A 27,999-nucleotide genomic window follows, 5' to 3' on the forward strand; every position below is an offset into this window, starting at 1 on the left:
GCAAGCACACGCTGCACTGTTTTGGAAGTGGAGTCCTGCTCCTGTGAACTCTGTCTGTTCCGTTCCACTCCAACCTCATTAAAATAAGGTAAATACAAGTAGCCTACTAACACATTTAAACAGAGTTCAATCAAGTCCAAGTACAGTACCACCTTTCCTTGTTAAACCTAGACGATATGTTATAGCCTAACTTACATCATGTTTAACCTTAATTTAGAATAGGCCTAATACAAAGATAATTGGTAAATTCTAGCTAACGATCACCTGCTAGCTATTAACATGGCTATTAAGGAGGCTTGTTGTCTTTTAGCTAACGTTAGCTAGACCATTACATTTATTTACTAATTAAATAGGGGGCGATCGAGACGTTTTGGCTTCACTTTTCAGGGCTTGTGCGGCACGCTTGGTAATTACAGATTAGTATTTAATATTTAGTATTAAAAACTGGATTATTTTCTTGGAAGTAATTTTGATATATTGGCTTCATTTACATTTTCCTTACTTGGAGAAAAGGCACACTAGCTTTAGTTTCGTTATGACTTTTGAATTAAATTTACAAATGAAATTGTGTTGCTCTTTTTACTGACAGTTGGGGAATTAATGTTAAAACGTGTTAAATATACATCACGTTCTTAGAGGAATGTATATATTTAGCATGAAGTTTATAGATACCAAAAAATACATTAACTGTTGACATTTTAGTTGATACTTTATCCACAGCGCCTGGTTTCCTCCTTAGCAGAGCCCAATCATGGGGGCATCTGTAAGTGTAAGGAACCAAACTCCCTACATTTGGCACTATGAAGTTATCGGTGACGTAAGTACAGTATCAGAGACAGTAAAACAAATTGTTAGTTACTAACAAAATAAAGATATGACACAAATGCTGCTTTGGAGGCAACTTCCATCCTTATAGGTAATAGCAATGACACCATTAAAAGATTATTGCAAATAAAGGCATGCCACAAGAGATGGCAAACATAATAGGTACAGTTAATGTGTTGATGTTGTTAATATGAAGGACTGATCTCAAAATATTGCAATCTCTATCTATTTTTTCAACTATCAGTCTGAATACATGTAATATTAAACAACTTTAGATGCATTATTGTTTTCTGTTTTCCAGGGAGGTGGCAGTGGCACATTGTACAGTGGGGGTAGTGTAGAAAATAAACTAAACTCTAGATGGATCCATAACTACCTGAACCTGAGATATGACACTCACAGTTGGAACTCCTTCTCATATGAATTCAACAGTAACAAGGGGAACGGGGATATAACATTCACAATTATAGAGACCAGCAACCGTTCATATATTCAGCTACTGTGCAGCACAGAGAATAACAGTCCAACATGTCCAAACTATGGTAAGTCCAATTAATTTGTACACACCTGCTGAGCAACTTTATCTTGATCATGCTCAATTTGGAAATACATAATATAACTTTAACCCACTGAGGTCTATTGAGGAAACTTTGATTATTTATAATATATATTTTGAATATCGACTTTGTCATCTACGAATGCTGTTTATTTGGTAAATAGCATTAATTCAATATTTTATTTTGATATATTTGTTTATATATTTTGTCATACTTATGTGGTGGAGTGATAATTTTCATAAGAGTATATAGTTTTAATTAAAGCTGAATAGGACTAAAACAATTCACAAAACCTACTAAAAACAACATGAATCATGGCAATAAATACACAAATGTTGTTAGATTAACTTTACATTGTTGATGATATAATTTACAAGGCAATACCGTTGACATTATAAGATAATACTGAACTTGGAAGGAGGGACAGGTAGCAAGAGAGAAAGGGAAATTCAACCAATTTATATTCAAAAAGTATTATTGACCAATCCACAGACCAGAGTACACCATCCAATCATGGTTAACCAGCTAACATTCTGAGAGGAAGGGGTTATTTGCATTATGTGAGAGAGAATAAAGCACTGGATAGACACTTCTCAGAACCACTGGTGAATGCCACCAACCCATGCTTGAAAGAAAGAAACAGGGACCCAGTCTTGTCATGACCCTAATTGGCAAATTAGGGCTAAGAGATACTGTACAGGGAGGGGTGTACTACTGCACAGCAGAAATTCTCTCTATCTTTGAATGCCACCTGTCTCTACTGATTAAAGCATGACATGTCTATAAAAGTGTATCTTTAAAAAATAAGAAATGTTGTTGTATACTCATGTTACAGTGTTTCTTAAACTTACAAAAGGCAAATCATTTCTCAAAACAAAATATAGTATTGATATTAGTTTGCAGGGTTCTTTACCTACTGTAAATATAATTGTCACAAATCATGGAGACAGAGGCAAGCGCAAGGTTGAAGGAGGTTTTAATATAAACAAAAGGGAAAACCAAAATCGAGTGCCATGCATGACATATAAGAAATGGACTGAACACAGAAACATGGAACACCACAGTAACGATATACAACACAAAGACCAACAAGGACAGGCGAAAATGCCAGAACTAAATACACAGACCAACAAGGAGAACAGAAACAGGTGGGAGCGAAACACAGGTGAAAGGGATAAACCGATAAACTGAAACGAGAACAGGAAAGACCAAAGAAGGACATGACAAATCAAGGACACACAGAAAACACAAAGCGGAACGGTCCTGTCCGACTGGGACCGTCACAATAATTGTGTTCGTATGACGTCTAAAGATGTTGTCTTTTAAGACATTTCCGTATGACCATAAATGAGAGAAATGTATAAATACATTAATACAAAACAAAACAGTAAGCATTGATTTAACAAAATGTTGATACAGCCCTGTGAATATAACATGTTAGTGCTTATGTGTCCTTTTACATGGAAACTTGTTGACATTGGCTGTTGGCTGTCTCACATGGCAACTTATTTATGCGAATCTGGCGAAAAGTTGTCCAATTTGGTGTTTGTCCATCAGGGAAGCAAGAGGAGGACCGCATCCGTCAGCAGCAGGAGGAGATGGAGCGGCGAAGGCAGGAGGAGCAACGAAGACAACAGCAGGAGGAGAGGAGGCGCCAGGAGCAACTGGAAAGGGAGAGAAGGATCCAGCAAGAAATTGAAAGGGAGAGAAGGATCCAGCAAGAAATTGAAAGGGAGAGAAGGATCCAGCAAGAAATTGAAAGGGAGAGAAGGATCCAGCAAGAAATTGAAAGGGAGAGAAGGATCCAGCAAGAAATTGAAAGGGAGAGAAGGATTCAGCAGGAAATTGAAAGGGAGAGTGAACTTTCTGGTAAGAAGGTGTCAAAGGGACAAGAGAAGTTGAGACAGAAGCTGAGTCTAAAAGCACAGCAGTTCAATCACCAGCGGACACAAGTTCTACACCAGACGATAGAAGATGACGCTGCAGCCATCCAGAGGGATGAGGTAAGGGATAATGGAAAAAAAGTGTATTTTCTTTTCAGTGTATCACCTTAATACCCGCTATGGGGATAAGCACTCTCACCACATGCACAGCTTGACAATTTAATCATACCTTTCAAGGATAATGACGTCTCATTGTTGTTATTATAATATATTTAAAAAACTGTGTACATATTACAACCCCATTTCCAAAATAGTTGCGTAAAATGACGCAGCGTAAAATGCTAATAAAAACAGAATGCAATGATGTGCAAATAATTTAATCCCTATATTTAATTGAAAGTTTTACAAAGACAACATATCAAATGTTAAAAACTGAGAAATCTTGTTGTTTTTGGAAAAATACACAGATGTTCAATTGGATTCAGGTCTGGGCTCTGGCTGGGCCTTTCCAAAACGTTAATCTTCTTCTGGTGAAGCCATGCTTTTTTGGATTTGGATGTGTGATTTGGGTCGTTGTCGTGCTGAAAGGTGAACTACTTCTTCAGCTTTCTAACGGATGCCTGAAGGTTTTGTGCCAAATTTCCCTGGTAATTGGAACTGTTCATAATTCCCTCCACCCTGACTAAGGCCCCGGTTCCAACTGAAGAAAAACAGCCTCAAAGCATGATGCTGCCACCACCATGCTTCACTGTGGGTATGGTCTTCTTTGGGTGATGTGCAGTGTTGTTTTTGTGCCAAACATACCTTTTAGAATAATGGCCAGAAAGTTCAACCTTGGTTTCATCAGACCATAACACATTTTCCCATGTGCTTTTGGGGGACTTGATGTTTGTTTTTACAAACTTCTGCCGGGCTTGGATGTTTTTCTTTGTAAGAAAAGGCTTCCTTCTTGCCACAATACCCCATAGCCCATTCATATGAAGAATATGGGTCACATGTAGCACACAGCCAGTACTTCCCAGAAATGTCTGCAGTTCCTTTAATGTTGCCTCTTGGAAGCCTCCCTGACCATTTTTCTTCTCGTCTTTTCATAAACTTTGGAGGGATGTCCCGTTCTGTTCTTATGTCTCTGTTATGCCATATTTTCTCCACTTGATGATGACTGTCTTCACTGTGTTCCATGGCATATCTACTACCTTGGAAATTATTTTGTACCCTTCTCCTGACTGATATCTTTCAACAAAGCGATACATCTGATGCTTTGAATGCTCTCTGTGGACCATGGCTTTTGCTCTGAGATGCAACTTAGAAAATCTCAGGAAAATCCTATTAGAACAGGTGAACTTTATTTGTGATTAATCACTTTAAATGATGGCAGGTGTGTAATGACTATTATTTAACATGAGTTTGAATATGATTGGTTAATTCTGAACACAGCCCCAGTTATAAGAGGGTGTGCACACTTATGCAACCAGGTTATTGAAAAATGTTATTTTTCCTTCTTGAAGATTTCAGTTTGTTTTTCAGTGGAATTGTTCACATTATAGGTCAACTAAAAAAGTGGAAAAAGTTGTGACATTATTTATCTTTGTCTCGTTCTTCCACATCACAAAAACCTAGCATTTTCACAGGGGTGTGTAGACATTTTATATCCACTGTATTGTTTAGCATTAATGGTGCCTTCACAGATGTGCAAGTCACCCATGCCATGTGCAATAATGGACCCCCATACCATCACGGATACTGGCTTTTGTGCGCTGATTAGAAGCCAGATAGTCCCTCTCCTCTGTAATCCGGAGGACACGTCATCCATGATTCCCAAAAATAATAGAAAATTTTGATTTGTCTGACCACAGGAATGTTTTCCACTTCACCTCAGGCCATCTTAAATGAGCTCAGATACAGAGAAGGCTCATCTAGCCACCTCCAATCCTTTTTGGTCTCCCCAATTGGAGGCAGGTGTTGGTCATTGCCTCCAATTGGGGACCCTATTTAAGTTCTTTGATTTTGCCATGCTGTGTGGTTCATTTTGGTTTTTCCTACGTGTCAGTTAGCCCATGTCACTGGTTGCTGCCTTTTGTTTTGTTTGAGTTTTTTTTGTTTCATTAAACATGGATTATTCCTGGTATCTCGACTCTGCGCCTGTGTCCTTCCACACCCCAGCACGTGACAATGTGTTGCTGGCATCAAATTCAGAGTAGGCATATATTTTTCAAGAAACAATAAAATGTCTCAGTTTTAACATTTGCTTTGTTGGCTTTTTATTACTTTCTATTGAATATAGGGTTTAAATGATTTGCACGTCATTGCATTCTGTTTTAATTTACATTTTACCCAGCATTACAACTTTTTGGGAAATGGGGTTGTATTATATATACTGTACAGTACTCTCCAGAAATAAAAGCGCCCTTGGTAAAGAATAAAAGCGCCCTTGGTAAAGATAAGCACATTTTTCGATGAAAATAAAAAATGTGGCTATTAGCTTAGCTTATAAAATGGTTATTAAATCTTAAACTCAAAATATGAGAGAAATATAAAGAAAATCATATATTTATATTATTATAATCAAATAATATAAATATAATCATTAATTTAGCTTAATCAAAAATAGAAATGTTCTTGAAATTAGCTGTGTCATTTCAAGACCAGGATTTCCATCCTGCTTGCAGATTAGCCCATGGGTCCTGTAGAGGGTGATGCGATTGGCCTAAATAATCTGGGTCCAGGGATTTGTAATCAAGTTTGTTTGACTCCTTGTGGCCTCTCAATTGAAGTAGAAGACCTTAAAATATAATTCTAATGAGAAAGGCAGAGATACTGAAGATTATTTTCACAGTTAAAGCTTTATTTGACCACCCAATCAGTCAGTGGGGTAGTCAGTCATGATTATTTCTAGGACAACAGTAAATTGACTTTGGTATGCACCTTCTGTGGACCAGAGAAGGTTCTCATTGAACCCCTCCTGGACATCTGCCCAGCGTAGTTTCATCCTGGAACACGTGATGTGCAGAATCTGCTCCCGACGGCTTGTACAGGCGCACCAACTTGATCATGTGAATCCCGAACTCAGCTGAGTCCTTGGTGGGATCTGGCGTCTCATTAGTAATGTCCTTGAGTTCATTCTGTCTCCAAGTCTTTTGGATGCACACAGCCTGTCCTGCTAACTGTGGCTTAGGAATTGGTAGTCACAGGAGCTGGCTCAGGAGAAGGAATGAAGACGGTGTGGGAAGAGGGAGTTCAGGCAGACAGAAGGTTAAACTGTAGGTGAGATGGTGAGGCTTACCAGCTGCAGGTTGAGGAGTGACAGTGGCGGCACCTGGGTTGGAGATAGAGACAGGCCCGGGACCAGTGCTGGTACAGGAGTTGTGGGGATTGTCTTCCACTTATCATAGTTATCCCACTTTATATTTCTTTCCGTTCTTACTAATTTCAAACTTCCTTCTACATTGTTGTAACTTGGCCTCACTAAATGTTCCTTTTAATGGAAAATCTGATACTTCTTGCCACAATACTACCTGTCCTGAGACATCTGTGTCCAACCTTCACTGGTCCGATCAGTGGATCCGTTGTTCTTACTGCGGTCAGTCCCCATGGTGTATCCAATCCTCTGTCACTTGTACAAGAAAACGATGATAACACACAAAAGAAAGGTTTTAGTTCATGAGGGAGACATCTCTATATCTGCATTTGTCATCAAACCATTCAGTTGGATTTGTTACTCCTCTTTCTTTTTCTTTTTTGTATTTTTAGTTTATTTTAGCTTTTTCAATATTTTTACTTTCTTTTATGTTTACATTCTTGCCATGACAAGAGCAATTCTCTTGTCTATACATTCATTTTAGAGATCCTAGCCTGTCCCACCAACAGGTTTTATTAAATGGTCTCAAAACATTCCCCCAATGGAGTTTTGTAAGATGAAAATCCACCTCACCCTTTAGTTTTTTATGTTGGGGAATGTTTATCAGTCTCATGTTTTAGTTATTTAGGCTTGAGCCTAGATAGAGCCTTGATGGAGTGTGAGATACCTGAACCACACTGTTGTGGTCCCGGCTTGCAGTTAACCTTGGGATCCCCGGGAACAATCAGTGAACGGAGTTAGCCATCCCAACCTCGTCGCCAAAATATTGTGGATATTCTAATGAAAAAGGCAGAGAGACTGTAGATTATTTTCACAATTAACACTTTATTTAAGATTAACCTGGAGCAGTTAACACTATCAGCAGAGTCAGGTCAAAAGCTCTTTGTTGAAGGTTTGACATTAATTACAGCCCACTGTGTCCCCTCCCACGTATGGTTAGAGGGCTATATACATTAATTACAGCCCACTGTGTCCCCTCCCACGTATGGTTAGAGGGCTATATACATTAATTACAGCCCACTGTGTCCCCTCCCACGTATGGTTAGAGGGCTATATACATTAATTACAGCCCACTGTGTCCCCTCCCACGTATGGTTAGAGGGCTATATACATTAATTACAGCCCACTGTGTCCCCTCCCACGTATGGTTAGAGGGCTATATACATTAATTACAGCCCACTGTGTCCCCCTCCCACGTATGGTTAGAGGTTTATATACAGTGGAGAGAACAAGTATTTGATACACTGCCGATTTTGCAGGTTTTCCCACTTGCAAAGCATGTAGGAGTCTGTCATTTTCATCATAGGTACTCTTCAACTGTGAGTGACGGAATCTAAAACAAAAATCCAGTAAATCACATTGTATGATTTTTAAGTAATTAATTTGCATTTTATTGCATAAGTATTTGATACATCAGAAAAGCAGAACTTAATATTTGGTACAGAAACCTTTGTTTGCAATTACAGAGATCATACGTTTCCTGTAGTTCTTCACCAGGTTTGCACACACTGCAGCAGAGATTTTGGCCATACAGACCTTCTCCAGATCCTTCAGGTTTCAGGGCTGTCGCTGGGCAATACAGACTTTCAGCTCCCTCCAAAGATTTTCTATTGGGTTCAGGTCTGGAGACTGGCTAGGCCACTCCAGGACCTTGAGATGCTTCTTACGGAGCTAGTCCTTAGTTGCCCTGGCTGTGTGTTTCGGGGCGTTGCTGGAAGACCCAGCCACGACCCATCTTCAATGCCCTTACTGAGGGAAGGAGGTTGTTGGCCGAGATCTCGCGATACATGGCCCCGTCCATCCTCTCCTCAATACGGTGCAGTCGTCTTGTCCCCTTTGCAGAAAAGCATCCCCAAAGAATGATGTTTCCACCACCATGCTTCACGATTGGGATGGTGTTCTTGGGGTTGTACTCATCCTTCTTCTTCCTCCAAACACGGCGAGTGGAATTTAGACCAAAAAGCTCTATTTCAGTCTCATCAGACCACATGACCTTCTCCCATTCCTCCTCTGGATCATCCAGATGGTCATTGGCAAACTTCAGACAGGCCTGGACATGCGCTGGCTTGAGCAGGGGGACCTTCCGTGCGCTGCAGGATTTTAATCCATGAGGGCGTAATGTGTTACTAATGGTTTTCTTTGAGACTGTGGTCCCAGCTCTCATCAGGTCATTGACCAGGTCCTGCCATGTAGTTCTGGGCTGATCCCTCACCTTCCTCATGATCATTGATGCCCCACGAGGTGAGATCTTCCATGGAGCCTCAGACCGATGGAGAATGACCGTCATCTTGAACTTCTTCCATTTTCTAATAATTGCGCCAACAGTTGTTGCCTTCTCACCAAGCTGCTTGCCTATTGTCCTGTAGCCCATCCCAGCCTTGTGCAGGTCTACAATTTTATCCCTGATGTCCTTACACAGCTCTCTGGTCTTGGCCATTGTGGAGAGGTTGGAGTCAGTTTGATTGAGTGTGTGGACAGGTGTCTTCTATACAGGTAATGAGTTCAATCAGGTGCAGTTACTACAGGTAATGAGTGAAGAACAAAAGGGCTTCTTAAAGAAAAACTAACAGACTTCCGGTATGGCGCGGACGGGGTCGGCAGCATAAGTTTTGAGCTCCCAGACGGTCTTACTCCCCCAAAATAAATACTGGTAATCCAGACAGGAAAAGTTGGCTTTTATAGCATGAGAGGGGGAAACAAGAGAATGAAAAAAGGAAGATCGCAACAGAATACGAAGATGGACGATAAATCCTCGAATGAAAGTGCAGACACAGTCGACGGCGCTAGCAAGCAAGCTGACCACGAGGGTAATGTTAACGTTATGGACGCTATCCAGGCTAACATTATTGCCGAGATAAAAGCGATCCGTTTGGACCTGAAAAAAGAATTTATCGATACATTGGGGCCACTAAAGAAGGAACTGGTGGACTTTAGGGAAGAAGTTAGCCAGAAACTAAGTACTATTGTCACGGATTTATAAGAAATAACCGACAGAGTCGCGGAGACAGAGCAGAGAGTGGCTGACATGGAGGAGCAGGGTGCTGAAAACAGTGAGTTGCTCTCCCACACTTTAGAGCTCCAAGACAAATTACAAGCTCGGCTGACAGACTTGGAGTCGCGTTCGCGCAGAAACAACATACGCATCCATGGGATCCCAGAGGGGACAGAGGGAGACAAGATACAGGAGTTCTTAGAGACATTCTTTAAAACGAAGCTTTCCCTCCCCGATGTCACCCTCGCTATACAACGCTGTCACCGATCCCTTGGAGCCAAACCACCACAAGGTGCTAACCCGAGGTCTATAGTGGTCTATTTCCTGGAGTATAAAAACAAAGAGCTGGTTCTCCACAGCGTTTGGAAAAAAAATAACATCCAATGCGACGGAAGAAGAGTTTTCTTCGAGCAAGACTACCCAACCGAAATAGTAATGAAAAGAAAGGCTTACTCCACCATCAGAAAGACACTCAAAGATAAGGGGCTCCGTTTTCAGACTCTTCATCCAGCAAAACTCAGAGTGTTTCTTGACACCGGTGCAGTTATCTACAACAGCGCATCAGAGGATGGATGATCTGAAAAAAAGGGGATTGATGCCGAGCGGCGGGACCGGGACCCCGGCTGAAGACCGTGCTACACCCGCGACGAGACGGAAGCAACCTTCCTGGGAAACGGCAGGTGATACATCGCGTCGTCACCGGGATGCACGCATGAAACATATCCAGGAGAAACTAAAGGGATTTCGACGCAGCGAAGGTGCCATTAATGACTGAGTAACTTTTGAAAAGACCGCTCGGTTAGAGTGTAACGTTAGCGTAACCTGTCTTATGGATCCGTATTTCCAGGAGGTAATATGAGACCAGGCGAACTTTCCTATTCATGTAAGTTCGAGAAATTGAAACTGACCACATCTGGGAAGTTATTTATTTTGTTGTCTTTTTTCTTTCTCTATGTGGACGGCTCTGATTTTATTTAGTCAGAGATTTTGGTCCGCGTGTAGAGGGGCCCCTCCTAGATGTAGGGATTCCCCTCTAGTTTTGGAAGTAGAACCCGTACTTCAGAGATGGAAGTCATTAATATTAAGCGTTTGTGTTTATGTGTTAAGTTTAATTTTTTTTTACAGACAGAAGTTCATTAGTTCAGGCCTTCTAGGGATGCTTAAACATCTAGGTAAACATTTTGACTTTCATAATGACTGAAATGCATCATCAAAAATATAGAATAATCACACTTAATGTAAACGGATTACATAATCCTATTAAAAGAAGTAAAGTAATAGCCAAAATGAAAAGGGAAAAACAAGATATCATATTTTGGCAAGAAACACATCTTTCGAATATTGAACATGAAAAGTTGCGGAAAATTGGGTTTCAAAAATTCATATTACTCCTCCTTTGAAAGAGGAAGTGCAAGGGGGGTCGCTATACTAATTTCAAATAAGGTAAATTTCCAGTTCTCCTCACAAATTTCTGACAAAGAAGGGCGATACTTATTGGTCAAAGGTTTTATTGACCATAAAGAAGTTACATTAATGAATGTCTATAGACCACCCGGACATGATAAACAGCTGATCAAGAAAGTTTTTAATGTGATCTCTACGGAAACATCAGGTGTATTGATTTGTGGGGGGGACTGGAACATCCAGCTACAGCCATCCTTGGACTCCTCAAATATAACAAACATAAGACCTGAAGCGCTTTGTTAAAAAATTGCTTAAAGTAATTGGAATGATAGATATATGGAGAGAACTGCATCCATATAATAAACAATTTACCTTTTTTTCTCATCCCCACTCTGCATATTCAAGAATTGATTATTTTTTTATGCTAAATTTAGATAGACATAGGATTATAAATTGTGATATAGGGATAAAAGACGTCTCCGACCACGCAGGGGTATACTTAACTTTACATTTAGACAACAAGCCCAAAGAGACTTTGTGGAGACTAAATACTAGTCTTCTGAATGACCCTCAGTGTCAAAAGTATCTAAAGATAGAGTTTAAAGATTATATGACCCATAATGACAATGGAGCAGTGTCTCCAAGCGCATTATGGGATGCGGCAAAAGCTGTTATTAGAGGTAGACTCATGATGTGGTCGTCCCAGAAGAAAAAGGAAAAAGAGAAACAAATTAAAGACCTGATTGGGAAATTAAAATCACTAGAAAATAAACATATGGAGTATGATGACCCTAGTGTTCTAAATGACATAATGGACACTAAACGTACCTTAAACAACATATATGAAAATCAAGTAGAGAAGAGAGCTAAACTAATTAAACAACATTTTTATGAAAATGGCCCTAAATCTAAAAAATTGCTAGCATGGAGAATACGTAAACAGCAGGCTGAGAGATTTATACATAAAGTAAGGGACCCCAGGACCAATGAGATGTATCATAATTTGGAAAACATACAGAATGCCTTTGAAACGTACTACACAAAATTATATTCTCAACCTCGAACAACTGAGTCAGCCGTCATATCATCCTTTCTAAGTTCTTTAGACTTACCATCTATAGGGACAGAGCAAAACAAATTAATAACTCAGGAGATAACAGATGATGAGATATACAAGGCAATATCAAGATTAAAATCAAATAAAATGCCAGGTGCAGATGGGTACCCATCAGAATGGTATAAAACCCTCCAGGAAACAATAACACCAATGCTAAAGGAATGTTTTAATTATGTTCTGGGAGGTGGTGATACCCCATTGTCCTGGAGACAAGCCGTAATCTCAGTGATTCCTAAAACGGGTAAAAACAAAACAGAATGCGGCTCCTATAGACCTATATCAGTTTTAAACATAGATTATAGATTATATGCGTCAATACTTGCAAAACGATTGGAAAACATAATCCCGGATTTAATAGACACAGATCAGACAGGTTTTGTAAAAAACAGGCAAACCCAGGATAATGTGAGACGGGCTCTCCACCTCATTGACCATATGAGAAACAATGATATGGTATCCGTAGTTATAAGTCTCGATGCCGAAAAGGCTTTTGACTCCGTCAGATGGGAATATTTATATTTGGTCCTTAGCAGATTCGGGTTTAATAAACAGGTAATTGGATGTTTGAAATCCCTATACTCTTCTCCTACGGCTAGAATAAAAATAAATGGGGACTTATCTAAAACAATAGTTCTTGAAAGGGGATGTCGACAGGGTTGCCCCCTTAGTCCCACTCTATTCGCCCTCTTCATAGAGCCTCTGACACAGGCAATTAGAGAAGACAATGATATAACGGGGGTAGTAATAGGAGACACACAACATAAGATATGCGCATATGCAGATGACATACTTGTGACACTTACCAGTCCTAATGCAAGTTTGCCTAAATTACTATCTCTTCTTATAGAATTTGGTTCGTATTCCGGCTATAAACTAAACCTACATAAAACTCAAACACTTACTTTCAATTACGAACCACAAGAAAATATTTATAAAATCTCTCAATTTAAATGGAAAAGTAATTCAATTAAATATTTAGGGGTACAAATACCCTCCCGTGGGCTCACCACTCACAGGAGGGACCATAAGGGGCCGGTGCGAAGAGGATCGGGCGGCAGTCGAAGGCAGGGGCCTAGACAACCCGATCTCTGGACACAGAAACTAGCTCTAGGGACGTGGAATGTCACCTCGCTGGCGGGGAAGGAGCCTGAGCTAGTGCGTGAGGTTGAGAGGTTCCGATTAGAGGTAGTCGGGATCACCTCTACGCACGGCTTGGGCTCTGGAACCACACTCCTTGAGAGAGGATGGACTCTTCACCACTCTGGAGTTGCCCATGGTGAGAGGCGGCGGGCTGGTGTGGGTTTGCTTATAGCTCCCCAGCTCTGCCGCCATGTGTTGGAGTTTACCCCGGTGAACGAGAGGGTCGTTTCCCTGCGCCTACGGGTCGGGGATAGGTCTCTCACTGTTGTTTGTGCCTACGGGCCGAACGGCAGTGCAGAGTACCCGACCTTCTTGGAGTCTCTGGGAGGGGTGCTGGAAAGTGCTCCGACTGGGGACTCTATTGTTCTACTGGGGGACTTCAACGCCCACGTGGGCAACGACAGTGACACCTGGAGGGGCGTGATTGGGAGGAACGGCCCCCCTGATCTGAACCCGAGTGGTGTTCAGTTATTGGACTTCTGTGCTAGTCACAGTTTGTCCATAACGAACACCATGTTCAAGCATAAGGGTGTCCATCAGTGCACGTGGCACCAGGACACCCTAGGCCGCAGGTCGATGATCGACTTTGTTGTCGTCTCATCTGACCTGCGGCCGTATGTCTTGGACACTCGGGTGAAGAGAGGGGCGGAGCTGTCAACTGATCACCACCTGGTGGTGAGTTGGATCCGATGGCGGGGGAGAAAGCTGGACAGACTCGGCAGGCCCAAGCGAACTGTAAGGGTCTGCTGGGAACGTCTGGCCGAGTCTCCTGTCAGAGAGATCTTTAACTCCCACCTCCGGCAGAGCTTCGACTGGATCCCGAGGGAGGTTGGAGATATTGAGTCCGAGTGGACCATGTTCTCCACCGCCATTGTCGAAGCGGCCGCTCGGAGCTGTGGCCGTAAGGTCTCCGGTGCCTGTCGAGGCGGCAATCCCCGAACCCGGTGGTGGACACCGGAAGTAAGGGATGCCGTCAAGCTGAAGAAGGAGTCCTATCAGGCCTGGTTGGCTTGTGGGACTCCTGACGCAGCTGACGGGTACCGACAGGCCAAGCGGGCTGCAGCCCGGGTGGTTGTGGAGGCAAAAACTCGGGCCTGGGAGGAGTTCGGTGAGGCCATGGAGAAGGACTATCGGCTGGCCTCGAAGAGATTCTGGCAAACCATCCGGCGCCTCAGGAGAGGGAAACAGTGCCCTACCAACGCTGTTTACAGTAGAGGTGGGCAGCTGTTGACCTCAACTGAGGATGTCGTCGGGCGGTGGAAGGAATACTTCGAGGATCTCCTCAATCCCGCTGTCACTTCTTCCATTGAGGAAGCAGAGGATGAGGGCTCAGAGGTGGACTCGTCCATCACCCGGGCTGAAGTCACTGAGGTGGTCAAGAAACTCCTCGGTGGCAAGGCACCGGGGGTGGATGAGATCCGCCCTGAGTACCTCAAGTCTCTGGATGTTGTGGGGCTGTCTTGGTTGACACGCCTGTGCAACATCGCGTGGCGGTCGGGGACAGTGCCTCTGGGATGGCAGACCGGGGTGGTGGTCCCTCTTTTTAAGAAGGGGGACCGGAGGGTGTGTTCCAACTATAGGGGGATCACACTTCTCAGCCTCCCCGGGAAAGTCTATGCCAGGGTACTGGAGAGGAGAATACGGCCGATAGTAGAACCTCGGATTCAGGAGGAACAGTGTGGTTTTCGTCCGGGCCGTGGAACACTGGACCAGCTCTATACCCTCTACGGGGTGTTGGAGGGTTCATGGGAGTTTGCCCAACCAATCCACATGTGTTTTGTGGATTTGGAGAAGGCATTCGACTGTGTCCCTCGCGGCATCTTGTGGAGGGTGCTTGGGGAATATGGGGTCCTGGGTCCTTTGCTAAGGGCTGTCAGGTCCCTGTACAACCGAAGCAGAAGCTTGGTCCGCATTGCCGGCAGTAAGTCAGACTTGTTCCCAGTGCATGTTGGACTCCGGCAGGGCTGCCCTTTGTCACCGGTTCTGTTCGTAATTTTTATGGACAGAATTTCTAGGCGCAGCCAGGGGCCGGAGGGTGTCAGGTTTGGGGACCACACAATTTCGTCTCTGCTTTTTGCAGATGATGTTGTCGTGTTGGCCCCTTCTAACCAGGACCTTCAGCATGCGCTGGGACGGTTTGCAGCCGAGTGTGAAGCGGTGGGGATGAAAATCAGTACCTCCAAATCCGAGGCCATGGTCCTCAGTCGGAAAAGGGTGGCTTGCCCGCTTCAGGTTGGTGGAGAGTGCCTGCCTCAAGTGGAGGAGTTTAAGTATCTAGGGGTCTTGTTCACGAGTGAGGGAAGGATGGAACGGGAGATTGACAGACGGATCGGTGCAGCTTCTGCAGTAATGCAGTCGATGTATCGGTCTGTCGTGGTGAAGAAAGAGCTGAGCCGCAAGGCGAAGCTCTCGATTTACCAGTCAATCTACGTTCCTACTCTCACCTATGGTCATGAGCTTTGGGTCATGACCGAAAGGACAAGATCCCGGATACAGGCGGCCGAAATGAGCTTTCTCCGCAGGGTGGCCGGGCGATCCCTTAGAGATAGGGTGAGAAGCTCGGTCACCCGGGAGGAGCTCAGAGTAGAGCCCCTGCTCCTCCACATCGAGAGGGGTCAGCTGAGGTGGCTTGGGCATCTTTTTCGGATGCCTCCGGAACGCCTTCCTGGGAAGGTGTTCCGGTCCCGTCCCACCGGGAGGAGACCCCGGGGAAGACCTAGGACTCGCTGGAGGGACTATGTCTCCCGGCTGGCCTGGGAACACCTCGGTGTCCCCCCGGAAGAGCTAGAGGAAGTGTCTGGGGAGAGGGAAGTCTGGGCATCCCTGCTTAGACTGCTGCCCCCGCGACCCGGCCCCGGATAAGCGGAAGAAGATGGTATGGTATGGTATGGGGTACAAATACCGAAAGACGTCTCGGCCATTTATGACCACAATTACATTCCTATAACAGCTGATATTAGAGCAGATTTAAACCGTTGGTCATTATTACCAATGAATATGTACAACAGAATAGACGCTATAAAGATGAATATACTACCCAGGCTGCTTTTTCTTTTTCAAGCATTGCCCGTTGAAGTGCCCCTCAAGCAATTCAATGATTGGAATAGAACTATCTCATCTTTTATTTGGGGAAAACAAAAACCAAGAATTAAATTTCAAACATTACAACTCCCCAAGGACAAAGGTGGTATGGCTCTACCATGCTTGGAAGATTATTATAGAGCAGCGCAGTTACGTTCTCTGGTCTGTTGGTGTGACCCCTTGTGTGATGCAAAATGGAAGGACCTAGAGAAAAATCAAATAAGCATACCTCTCCAGTCTATACTGGGTGAAAAAACTCTCCTTAAAAAACTTCTGAAAAATTTAAATAACTGGATAGCAGTCCCTCTTAAAATCTGGCACAAACTACTTAAAAATAAGGAATTTGAAAGAAATGCACGAATATTACGCTGGATTAAATATGATACAGAATTTGCACCAGCTGGACTGGACGGTAGATTCAAACATTGGACCAATTCAGGTATCACTTCATACTGTATAATATCCTCCACTGACGGTTTGCATACTTTCAAAAAACTCATAGATACTTACAATTTAGGGAAGGAAGATTTTTTCAGATACCTTCAACTGAGACACCACTTTGATAAACACATAAAAACTACTGGAGAGAAGGGAAAGGACCTGATTAGAGTATTCGTTGATGCATATAAGGGTAATACTAACAGAAAACTGATTTCCAGGTTATATTCACTTTTGCAACTATCCAACCGTGATCCATGGATTCTCTAACCATCTTCCTTAACGTGTATGGAATAAAGGGCACAAAACAGGCACAAAACACGTGCCCTTTACCAGGCAGGTTCATAACAGCTTCTGATGATTTAGGCATACCACCCAGATTTTTACACATTTTATTGAAATGTAAGCAGTACAAGTCCAGCAAATAACCTGAAATTGAACAAAGGTAAGCGGTAAACCGCCAGAGATTATAAAGACTTTTAGGTTACCAAACACTGAAAAAGTATATACATTTCTGAGTAATAAACAACACGTTTTTCAGGGAACAAATAATGGGTTAACAACTTTCAGCTCTTCTGCAGTTGATGTAAATATTTCCAACAGGTGTCCCAGCTTCTGTTGATTACTTACAAACCCTCTGTCTGCAGAAAAGCAGCATTGAAACAAACTGTGTTACTACACCCTCATAAGCATTATTTGGATAGTGTTGTACTGCAGGAAGTAGGACATTGCTATTATAAAGGCAATAAAAAGGCAATTAACAAAGGAATACCGATAGACTATCACAAGCCTTGAAAGTGGAAGTCTTTCCTTCCGAGAAACTGCAAAGAAAGCCAAGGCTTCAGCAATTTTAGTTTCTTACACCATCAAAAGGCATTTGGAAACTGGAGGAAACTCTGACAGGAAGAGGCCTGGCTGATCCAAAGCCACAACAGAATGAGAAGACAGGTTTCTGAGGGTCAATAGCTTGCATGATAGGTGGCTCACAGGACAACAGCGATTAAAATGTGTTAAACCAGATTATTACATTATTGCTTTTTTTGTCTTTAGTTGTATATTTGTTTTATGCTTTAATTTCAGAGTAAATTAAGACAAACTGATTTAAAGAAAAACTGGAAGAATTGAGGTGTTCTAAAACTTTTGAAAGGTAGTGTATTAATTGTCCTAATAGTATACACTAACCTAAAGGATTATTAGGAACACCATACTAATACTGTGTTTGACCCCCTTTTGCCTTCAGAACTGCTAAATTGCTTAATTCTACGTGGCATTGATTCAACAAGGTGCTGAAAGCACTTTTTAGAAATGTTGCCCCATATTGATAGGATAGCATCTTGCAGTTGATGGAGATTTGTGGGATGCACATCCAGGGCACGAAGCTCCCGTTCCACCACATCTCAAAGATGCTCTATTGGGTTGAGATCTGGTGACTGTGGGGGCCATTTCAGTACAGTGAACTCATTGTCATGTTCAAGAAACCAATTTGAAATGATTCGAGCTTTGTGAAATGGTGCATTATCCTGCTGGAAGTAGCCATCAGAGGATGGGTACATAGTGGTCATAAAGGGATGGACATGGTCAGAAACAATGCTCAGGTAGGCCGTGGCATTTAAACGATGCCCAATTGGCACTAAGGGGCCTAAAGTGTGCCAAGAAAACATCCCCCACACCATTACACCACCACCACCAGCCTGCACAGTGGTAACAAGGCATGATGGATCCATGTTCTCATTCTGTTTACGCCAAATTCTGATTCTACCATCTGAATGTCTCAACAGAAATCGAGACTCATCAGACCAGGCAACATTCTTCCAGTCTTCAACTGTCCAATTTTGGTGAGCTGGTTGTGACTTCACAAATGCTTTGCTGCATACCTCGGTTGTAACCAGTGGTTATTTCAGTCAAAGTTGCTCTTCTATCAGCTTGAATCAGTCAGCCCATTCTCCTCTGACCTCTAGCATCAACAAGACATTTTCGCCCACAGGACTGCCGCATACTAGATGTTTTTCCCTTTTCACACCATTCTTTGTAAACCCTAGAAATGGTTGTGCGTGAAAATCCCAGTAACTGAGCAGATAGTGAAATACTCAGACCGGCCCGCCTGGCACCAACAACCATGCCACGCTCAAAATTGCTTCAATCACCTTTCTTTCCCATTCTGACATTCAGTTTGGAGTTCAGGAGATTGTCTTGACCAGGACCACACCCCTAAATGCATTGAAGCAACTGCCATGTGATTGGTTGATTAGATAATTGCATTAATGAGAAATTGAACAGGTGTTCCTAATAGTCCTTTAGGTGAGTGTAGATGGGTGTTGTCAGGTGTACAATGATTTGTTTTACATCAATTGCCTGCTTTATGAAGGTAAACAACCTTTTGCCCCATTTAATTTGTGTGTTCTCAGGTGTTTTGACTAGGTGAGCTTGGAATTTATGTTACCTCATATTTACACCCCAGGAATTCATTAATGACCACTATACTGTCGAATTCCTACTGACTCAGATAAACTTGAAAAAAATATATATCAATGAAATTATACAAAATATTTTTTGATAAAACAATCTGTTGAATAAATACTTTATTTTGTTTTAGAACAATCGTACCTAAATAAGAAGTTACATTTCTCTCATAATTTTTGTGGAAAATCTAGCTGATGAAGAACAATTAAATTTTCATAGCCTTTTATAATCTGTTTTTCCAAGGTTGCCAATGTTCTGGAGGGAACTGTATACTTTAATTAATCAATGTTTCTTAATTTACATACAACTGCACATACTGTCCATACAACCACATTAACAGAAAAAAAATAATGTATATGACATTTTAAACCTTACAGTTGTATTTAAACATTCCTTGGCAATTTTTTGTGTGTTGGAAAATGTTCATTCTAGCCAGCGGATTTAACAATAAAGTTTGAAGAACTTCTGGAAAAATATAAAATCACTGAAGATAGACAAGACGACAAGCAAGAGGAAAGACTTGAAAACCGGATGAAAAGTCTTTTGAATGAACTAACACTTCGATACTTTGGAGAACCTCAGCAGGCCATCTGGTGTCAGTTGACAATAGATCGTGCTATCAGTGAAGGTCAGCATTCACTCACTGAGCAGTTTAGCATCCTCACTGCTGTGACAGAGCTAACGTTGGCCAACAAAGTTTACCTACCAGACTTGGACCAGAAATATGACTTTCTCATCTGTCTCCTTCAACATCTGTATAGCACAAATCCCACACTGGCACAACAACTTCTTCTGAGCATTCTTACAATGTTCCCAGAGGTGTCGGAAAAAAACAAGTTGCTTCTTAGACAAATTCTCTTCAACATGATCTGGGCACCCTCAGAAATTCTGCTCTTTTTACAAGGTGTTTTAGGCAAAGACCAAGAACTGGTAACCTCAATCCTTCACACAGTGAGGACAAACAAATTGGATCTTCTCACTACTTTATCTGCCCTGAAAGAAAATGAGCCTGTCAAATATTTACAGTTGTATGCTGAGACAGAACGGGACAAGGATGCCAACACCATTGTAAATGAAATGCGAAATGAAAAGTACCCAGATAAATTACTGTCTATTATGGAGGAAATTCTAGGGTTTATGACTGAGGAACTTCCAAAACATGCAAAAGAGGACTTGAATCCGGTAACTATAGATGAAACAAAGCAGATGATCAAGTCACTGGATTTGACTAACCCTGACCTTGCAGTTCTGAAGGTGATATTATTAAGGATGTCTATTGCAGTGCAAGACTGCTCAACCATTTACTTTCAAGAGGGTAAAAATATAGAAGGCTATTTTCCTTGTATTAATCCACAGGAATCTCTGCTAACAGCTGAGAAAATAGAAGGCTACTTTCCTCGACTCACTCAGCTGGCATCACTTCTCATGCTCCTTCTACCACAGTTAACAGGGGAAAAAGGTATCCTTCTTGAAATTGGAACAGGTGAAGGAAAGTCTTGCATCCTGGCCATGTTTGCCACCATCCAGGCCATCCGTGGTATTAACATTGACATTGTGACCAGTTCTCCTGTCCTTGCTCGCCGAGACCAGGAAGAGTGGAAGAAATTGTACGACATGTTTGGTGTCACGTCTTCCGTTGTACCGCCACCACAGATCGAAGGAAGCTCCCCTGAAAGCAGGGATAGTAAGCTACAGGAGGCTTACAAGAAACAATTAGTTTATGGAACCGTTGGTAGCTTTGCAGCAGATGCATTGAGGCAGGAATTTGAGAAGGACACCACACGTGGGGAGAGGACGTTTGACATGGTGATTGTGGATGAAGTAGACTACATGACTTTGGACAATGGAGTTCAGGTGACGTTTCTTTCCCACGAGGCAAGTGGACTGAGGCATCTTGACCAAGTCCTTGCTAGTATATGGTCCATGGTATCTATGTGCCAGCCAATTGAGATGGAAGATACTGGAGAGATTGAGTGGGCAACTGGAATCCAGCATTTTCACAAGGCTGCAAAGGTAGCTGTGATCGGTTCAGAGACTTCAGAAAAGTTCTCAGAATTTGATATTTTGGCCACCGGAGTGCAGTTGGGTATTTTTTCAGGTGAAGAATTTAACACATTCATGCAAGTCCTAGAGAAAAACGAGAAAGACAACACAATGGAGAATAAAGAAATTGTTGATACATTCATGGCCAAAGTTGGAGTTCCTCAACAGTGTGATTTGCTCACCATCCTGGAAACCGCACTAGAAAATACTGTGGCCATTGACTGCTACACTGTGACAAACAATAAAGCAATACTGGTTGAGAAGAAAACATTGGACCACAACCCAGATGTCCTGGATATCAAAATGCTTCTCCTTGAAAATGGCAGAGCCAGTGAGATTATGCCTCAAGACAAACTTATTAAAGCAACAGTCGCTGAGCTGAAGTCTAAAATTAAATATTCGCACAAATATGAACTAAATTCTGATTTTCTTGTTATCCCCTCTTTCCTTGAGAAATACCTTGAGGATCGGTTACCAGTCTTTGTTCAAAATGCGGTAAAAGGCATCATGATGACAGAAGGCAGAGAATACATGATTGATCAGGTATTGGAGGATGTCAGTGACAAGCATCTCTACCATGCCATCATTCCAGTAGATTTTCAGGCTAGTGGAGTGTTGGAGAAGAACAAACGCTGGGGGGACGGTCTGCAGCAGTTCCTGGAGATAAAACACCATTTGGCCATTACTCCTTTGTCCAATGTGACAAATTACCTATCAAACATTCATTACTTCAAAAGATACCTGAAAGGGAATGGGCTATTTGGTGTTTCTGGGACATTAGGGGGTGATGCTGATAAGGATTTCCTGGCAAGGCATTATGAAACAAATAGCTACACAATACCAGCACACCGCCATAAGAAAGTTGTTGAGCTTCCAGCAATTCAGGTTAGTGGGAAAGCCCAGTGGATGGAGATCGTCTGTAAGACAGCCTGCAGAGTGGCAGATGGTGGTCAGGTTGTCTTGGTCATATGTGAGGATGTCAAGACAGCAAATGAACTTCAGAACAAAATGTCGAGAGAAAATCCACATCCCCACATTACATTATATACAATCAGTGAGAAGGACAGCATTGAGACCACCAAATTCCTTGGAGGGCATATTATCATAGCCACAAATCTAGGAGGCCGTGGAACAGATATCAAAGTTGATAAGGATGTCAATCTCTGTGGTGGACTCTTTGTCCTCCTGACACATTACCCTGCCAACCGCAGGGTGGAGAAACAGGTGTTCGGACGAACTGGTCGGAAGGGAAACCCGGGCATGGTCCAGATGATCGTCTGTGAGGATAAACTTGCCCCAGCATACCAAGGCCAGCCTGTGGAGATCATGAGGCAACTAAGAGAAGATTACGAAGTCGAACGCATCAAGGATATGGAGACAGAAGAGCTTCTTGAAATCAAAATGAAAGAGGACCTGTTTGAAATGTTTTGCCATTTTCTGGAAAGGTTTGACAGCAACTTCACAAAACAGGAGAAAGAAGACCTGTCAGGAATGAAGCAGAATGATGTCCCTCAATGTTTCGAAGACAGAAGCACTAAGTTTGATTACCAGCCAGCACTCAATGCTTTGAAAGAAACATGGTCATTGTGGCTCACCCTTCATGAGGAGCACATCAACAGACATGAAAATATTGATGTTCTTAAAGCAGACCTTCTTGAGCATCTCACAAACAGGAGCAACATGCTATTGAATGGAAAAAGTCTTAATTTCTATGACCACATCAAGCAGGCTATTGGCAGAACAGATCTGCACTGCCGCAACAAAAATAAGTGTGACTATGGTGCAAAATCCTACTGGAAAGATGTTGAAGACTGTGACCCTTTTTATGGTGCTGTGGCACTGTACAACCAAGCCTTCATCACCATCAACCTGGCCAAGGGGGACTACAAAGCAGAGGCACGTGACTTACTGGAGAAGGCAAAGACAAAGATTGATGTTTACCTTTCAGAAACAACAAACACTATGGTTTCCTTTCAGATTGCCATGAGAGGTAACTTTGAACCACGTCATGAGGGAAAACCGAACTTTTTAAAGCAAATAGATTCCAGGATGAGCATCTACAAAGCTTGGATCCATAACATTACCCTGGCAGTGGATAAACTGAAAGAGCTTCAGGATAAAGGCACAGCCATAACAGAGGAATCTTCAGTATTCAGCCTCTCAGAAAATCAAGACTACATCACTGCGAATGAACTCACAGCCATGTATGAGAACGGCCTGTTTATTGTGTTTGAAGTGAAAAAGAAACCTGAGTTCTGTTTTGATGCTTTGATCTGTTTCTTTATTGGAATGTGTCAGGTCATCCTTGGAATACTGGTTTGTGCCCTGTCGTTTGGGGCTGCAACCAATTTTGGCTTTAGTTTAATCTCTGAGGGTGTCAGTGACATGATAGAAGGGATAACGGGAATGATAACAGGCACATTCGATTGGGCGTCCTGGGCTATATCCAAAAGTATTAGCATCGGAATGTCTCTGCTCTCAGCAGGATTCAGTGTCCTTAAAAAAGTGGCCAAGTCAGCGTATCATGCCACGAAGGGACTCCTCAATGGTACAAAGACTCTTTCATCTGTTGCAAAAGATGTCATTGGTGCAGGAAAACATGCATTCAAGTCCATAAAGGGTGCAGTGAAAGCTGTGTCTACAGGAGTATTAAAGTCTTCTACAGCAAATATAAAAACTGCTCTAAAACATGCAACGAAGTATGCAGTTCAGGAGGCAGCGAAGCAGGGCATTGAAACGGCACTAAACTACACCATTGATACTGGAATCCAAGCTGTCTTCAAAGAGATTTTGAAAGATGGTTTCAAGATCTCAGTCTCATCAACAGTCAACCAGAATGCCAAACTGGGTAATTGTCTCACTGAGTACATTGCCTCTGCAGTACCAAAAGGAGCATTGCAAAACAGTAGCAACTACAAGATTGACCCAAAGCTTGAACAACAAATGAAAGATTTAGTTCAGATAATGACCAAAGATCAAATTCCTGAGCTCATGAATGATGACACCACATCCAAAGTAAGTGAAGTTATCAGCAGACTCTCTGAGGTATCCAAAAAAGGATTGGAACTTGTAGAAAACAGTGAGAAAAATAAACTGGTAAAAGGAATAAAAATCAGTTTAAAAATAGCAGAACACTCCACAAACTTGGCCAAAATGGTTCAGTCTATTCCTACAGAGCATGTTATCAATGACATATTTGTCCTTAATTTAGTAAAAACAATTGAAGACCAGCAACAATATCTGGGGAAGTACGACCAAGATGGCAGACATGGCTTACCAGACGTTATTCGCTTGAAGAATGAGTTTCTCTTCTCCATCTCAGAAAGTGTCTCCGAAGCATTCATCGATGCATGTTCTGGTCATATGTCTTCCTTTGTGAATGGATATGTCAAGAAGAGGTTCAATGGAGCCACAGGAAAAGTAGTCAACAATGTACTTGGCAGGTACAAAACAGAGGCCTTTTTCAAGGATCTACAACACAAACACGATATGAAAACAGCCAGTCAGACGACAAGGAAAGCTTCATCTGAAACTGAAACAAAAGAACTTCTGGACTATGCAGAAAAGATTAGTGATGTGAATCGTCCAGCCTCAGTCCTGGACATTTATGTCCTCACAAATAGTGACCTGCTCCAGGGTAAAGGCATCCATTTGACAGTGGTGGATCAACATGGAAAAACACTCTCTGAGGAGTCCTATCCAGGAACAAACAGGTCAGCTGGTCAAATCACTCTAAGGCTGACCAAAGAGCCTCAGAAAACAGACAGGTAGGCCCAATTTTCTTGAACTGTTTGGTAGACCATTATAAACAATACTGACGTAGTCAGCAGGCTGATCCTGAAACTTTTTATCCATGCAGACAACATGTACTGTATGAACACTTGAATCAGGCAATGGAAGACCATGCATGGCCACAAAACTACAAAAATACTTAACATTTTCCAATATGAGGATCTTTCCACTTATAACTTTATTAAAGACAACAAATGATATTCTTTCATATCTGTTCTTTCAGTGAGAAAGGAATAATCTCCAAAGTAAAAGACAGAATCAAAGGAGTGCAAAATCTATACAGTGGTCACTTTGACCTCATCCAAGATGGAAAAGTTATTACTGTCCACTCAAAGAACCAGAACAGCTTCTACACTGCCATGGCACAAGCAACAATGTCAAACAAGACAAACGATGAAATCAATAATGAAGCTGTGAATCTACGAAACAATGTTAAAGACCAGGTAGTGTACATGTCTTTTGTAGTTTGGTATACAAAATGTCCTTATAAAGTAAATACATTGAATCTATGTTTGGAGTTATTGAAACGTGATGTCTTTTCCCAGATAAAAAACAACCTTCCTGCTCATTATCAAATGGTTCAAAGACAGAGGGCCTATGATGCACTTGAAAACAATTGTGGAAAATATACTATAGTTGGAGGGTCCACAACAGATAGAGAGATTCATGTGGAATATGAGAAGAATATAAATCCAATGAAGAAGGCTTGTTATGGTTCCACTTGGCTAACTGAGTATAAAATTGCCAAAATCTACCACCTTGCATTAGTTGGTCCTTACAAAAGGTAATTTTATGTATATTTTATGTACATTATGTTAATTTATACCAATGTAGTTATAATGAGCCTGCATTGTTTTATTATTGAGAACAGAAATAGAAACAATTTCAAAATCATTGTCATACACAGATTTGTTGTTTACATATGAATTGCACTTTTATAATACAACCCTACACTTTTTGTACACCCATCAGAGTCAAATACACCAGTCTGTTCTCTCATGACATGGAGGACCGAGGTATTGTTGAGGCAGACCAAATCCCACCCAAGGATTCTTTAAAGTTGGCCAGAGACCATCCACAGATAGAAAATCTCAGACAGAAGAATCCAAAGCTTTATGATATGATAAACAGCATTGAATCTGATCCAAATGGAATGAACCTGCTTGCAATGCGAGTCCTCAAACAGCATCACAGAGATGCTCTGACCACCGGAAGCAGTAAGGAGTCTGACAACTGCAGGTGAATACTCTATTCCATTTAAGTACAACATGCTACTTACTATGTTCTCTAACACTGAGCTCCCACACTGGCTGTAGGAAACTGCTGGCAGACACACTTGTAAATGGAGATGCAGAGAAATCACTTAAGCTCTCTTTCATCATGGCTCATCCTGTGGCTTCCAACCAGCTCCTACACAATGCAGGTCATTATTGTTCTCTTCACCTTTTTGCAGTTTATAAAACCAGGAGTCATTAATACAATTAAACATTTTCTGCTTACCTGTATTATCTTAGATTTTTTCCCAGAAAAATAGTTTTGAATATTCACCCTACATATTCTATATTCTTCTAGGAAATCCTCTTTCCCTGGGCTCTAACGCCAACTTCATGTCTACTGAAGGTACAGTGTCCTACTACAAAGCTGGCTTCAATCAGATGCTGAATCAACACAATGAAAAGGGAATCATAGATCAGAATCAGCTGGAGAGGCTGAAGTCCTGGGTGGCTGATGACAAATACCTGGACCTCAATACCCCTGAGTACACTGATGTACTTAAAGCCATTGAATGTAAAAACCTTCCATAGGGAAATGTTCATTTTATTTTCTTAGCATATACAAGAAGATGGTGGTAAAGGCCTAAAATCACATTTCTATCCAGCCGTGTAATCATAATGGAAATCATGTCTTTTTAAACTTCATATAATAATAACTGAACATTCATATTGGTAGTTTAAAATAATTTGCTTTCTTAGCAGGACATTTGCTTGCAATTGATTATTACTTTCATAGCCTACCTACCTTTTAAAAGGAAGATATCATATTATCTTTTTAATATAGATAGAGTAACATATCAGCAAGTTGCATGAAATATAAGCTTGCTAAATGAACGCTAGGTTCTTTATAGTAGATTGCGATTTACTTTTAAGTTTTATTCATTCACTGCCATCTATGGAATCATAGGAATGGCAAATGTCAGTAAATGGTTATTTGATGAGTAAATTATCTAAAAGGATAGTTAAATATAGACATTTGTTTAATCCAACAAAGTAAAAAATACATTTAAAAAATGCTCTTCCATTTATTATCTACTCACCTTTAAAGTGTTCAGAACCTAACTTTTAATTTCAGGCCTAGAATAATTTATCTATTTCCTATTTTCCTCCTGAGATATTTCCCATTTTACTTAGGGAAAGGAAATTATTAAACACATTTATTTTTAACTGTCCTTTTAATTAATGTACTCATCAAATAACCTTTTACTGATATTGGTCAATCCTGGGATTCCATAACCAACTCTTATATTTGGCAAATACCAACATTTTCCTTGGTGACTTAATGCGATTATAAACTGGTTACCAACGCAATTAGAGCAGCAGAATGTGCTGTGATATCATACCTGTGGTATACAGTACAGACTAATTTACCACAGCTATCAGCCAATCAGCATTCAGGATGCAAACCACTCAGTTTATTATTAAGCAATAAGGCACCGGGATGTGTTATATGGCCGATATACCACACCTAAAACCAGTTTTTAGGCACGATTCCTTTATACAGCACTGTGACATACAGTGGGGAGTATAAGTATTTGATACACTGGCGATTTTGCAGGTTTACCTACGTACAAAGCATGTAGAGGTCTGTAATTTTTATCATAGGTACACTTCAACTGTGAGAGACCGAATCTA

At 41.6% G+C, this 27,999-nt stretch overlaps 2 protein-coding genes across 2 annotated transcripts in view; both read left to right on the forward strand.

Moving 5' to 3' along the window:
* Positions 1-27,999, forward strand: part of LOC105009149 — a 79,429-nt gene that overhangs the window by 5,686 nt on the left and 45,744 nt on the right. The gene's annotated exons all lie outside the window — the stretch shown is intronic.
* Positions 30-27,945, forward strand: LOC114840841. The gene is made up of 10 exons (XM_029125060.2): positions 30-88; positions 721-817; positions 1,127-1,367; positions 2,940-3,385; positions 19,688-25,065; positions 25,314-25,533; positions 25,636-25,874; positions 26,063-26,329; positions 26,407-26,513; positions 26,663-27,945. The coding sequence occupies exons 2-10, from the start codon at positions 752-754 to the stop codon at positions 26,893-26,895; spliced, it is 7,197 nt and encodes a 2,398-aa protein (XP_028980893.2). The 5' UTR covers positions 30-88; positions 721-751; the 3' UTR covers positions 26,896-27,945.

The sequence above is a fragment of the Esox lucius genome, chromosome 14, assembly GCF_011004845.1.
Source record: "Esox lucius isolate fEsoLuc1 chromosome 14, fEsoLuc1.pri, whole genome shotgun sequence".
Lineage (NCBI taxonomy): Eukaryota > Metazoa > Chordata > Actinopteri > Esociformes > Esocidae > Esox > Esox lucius.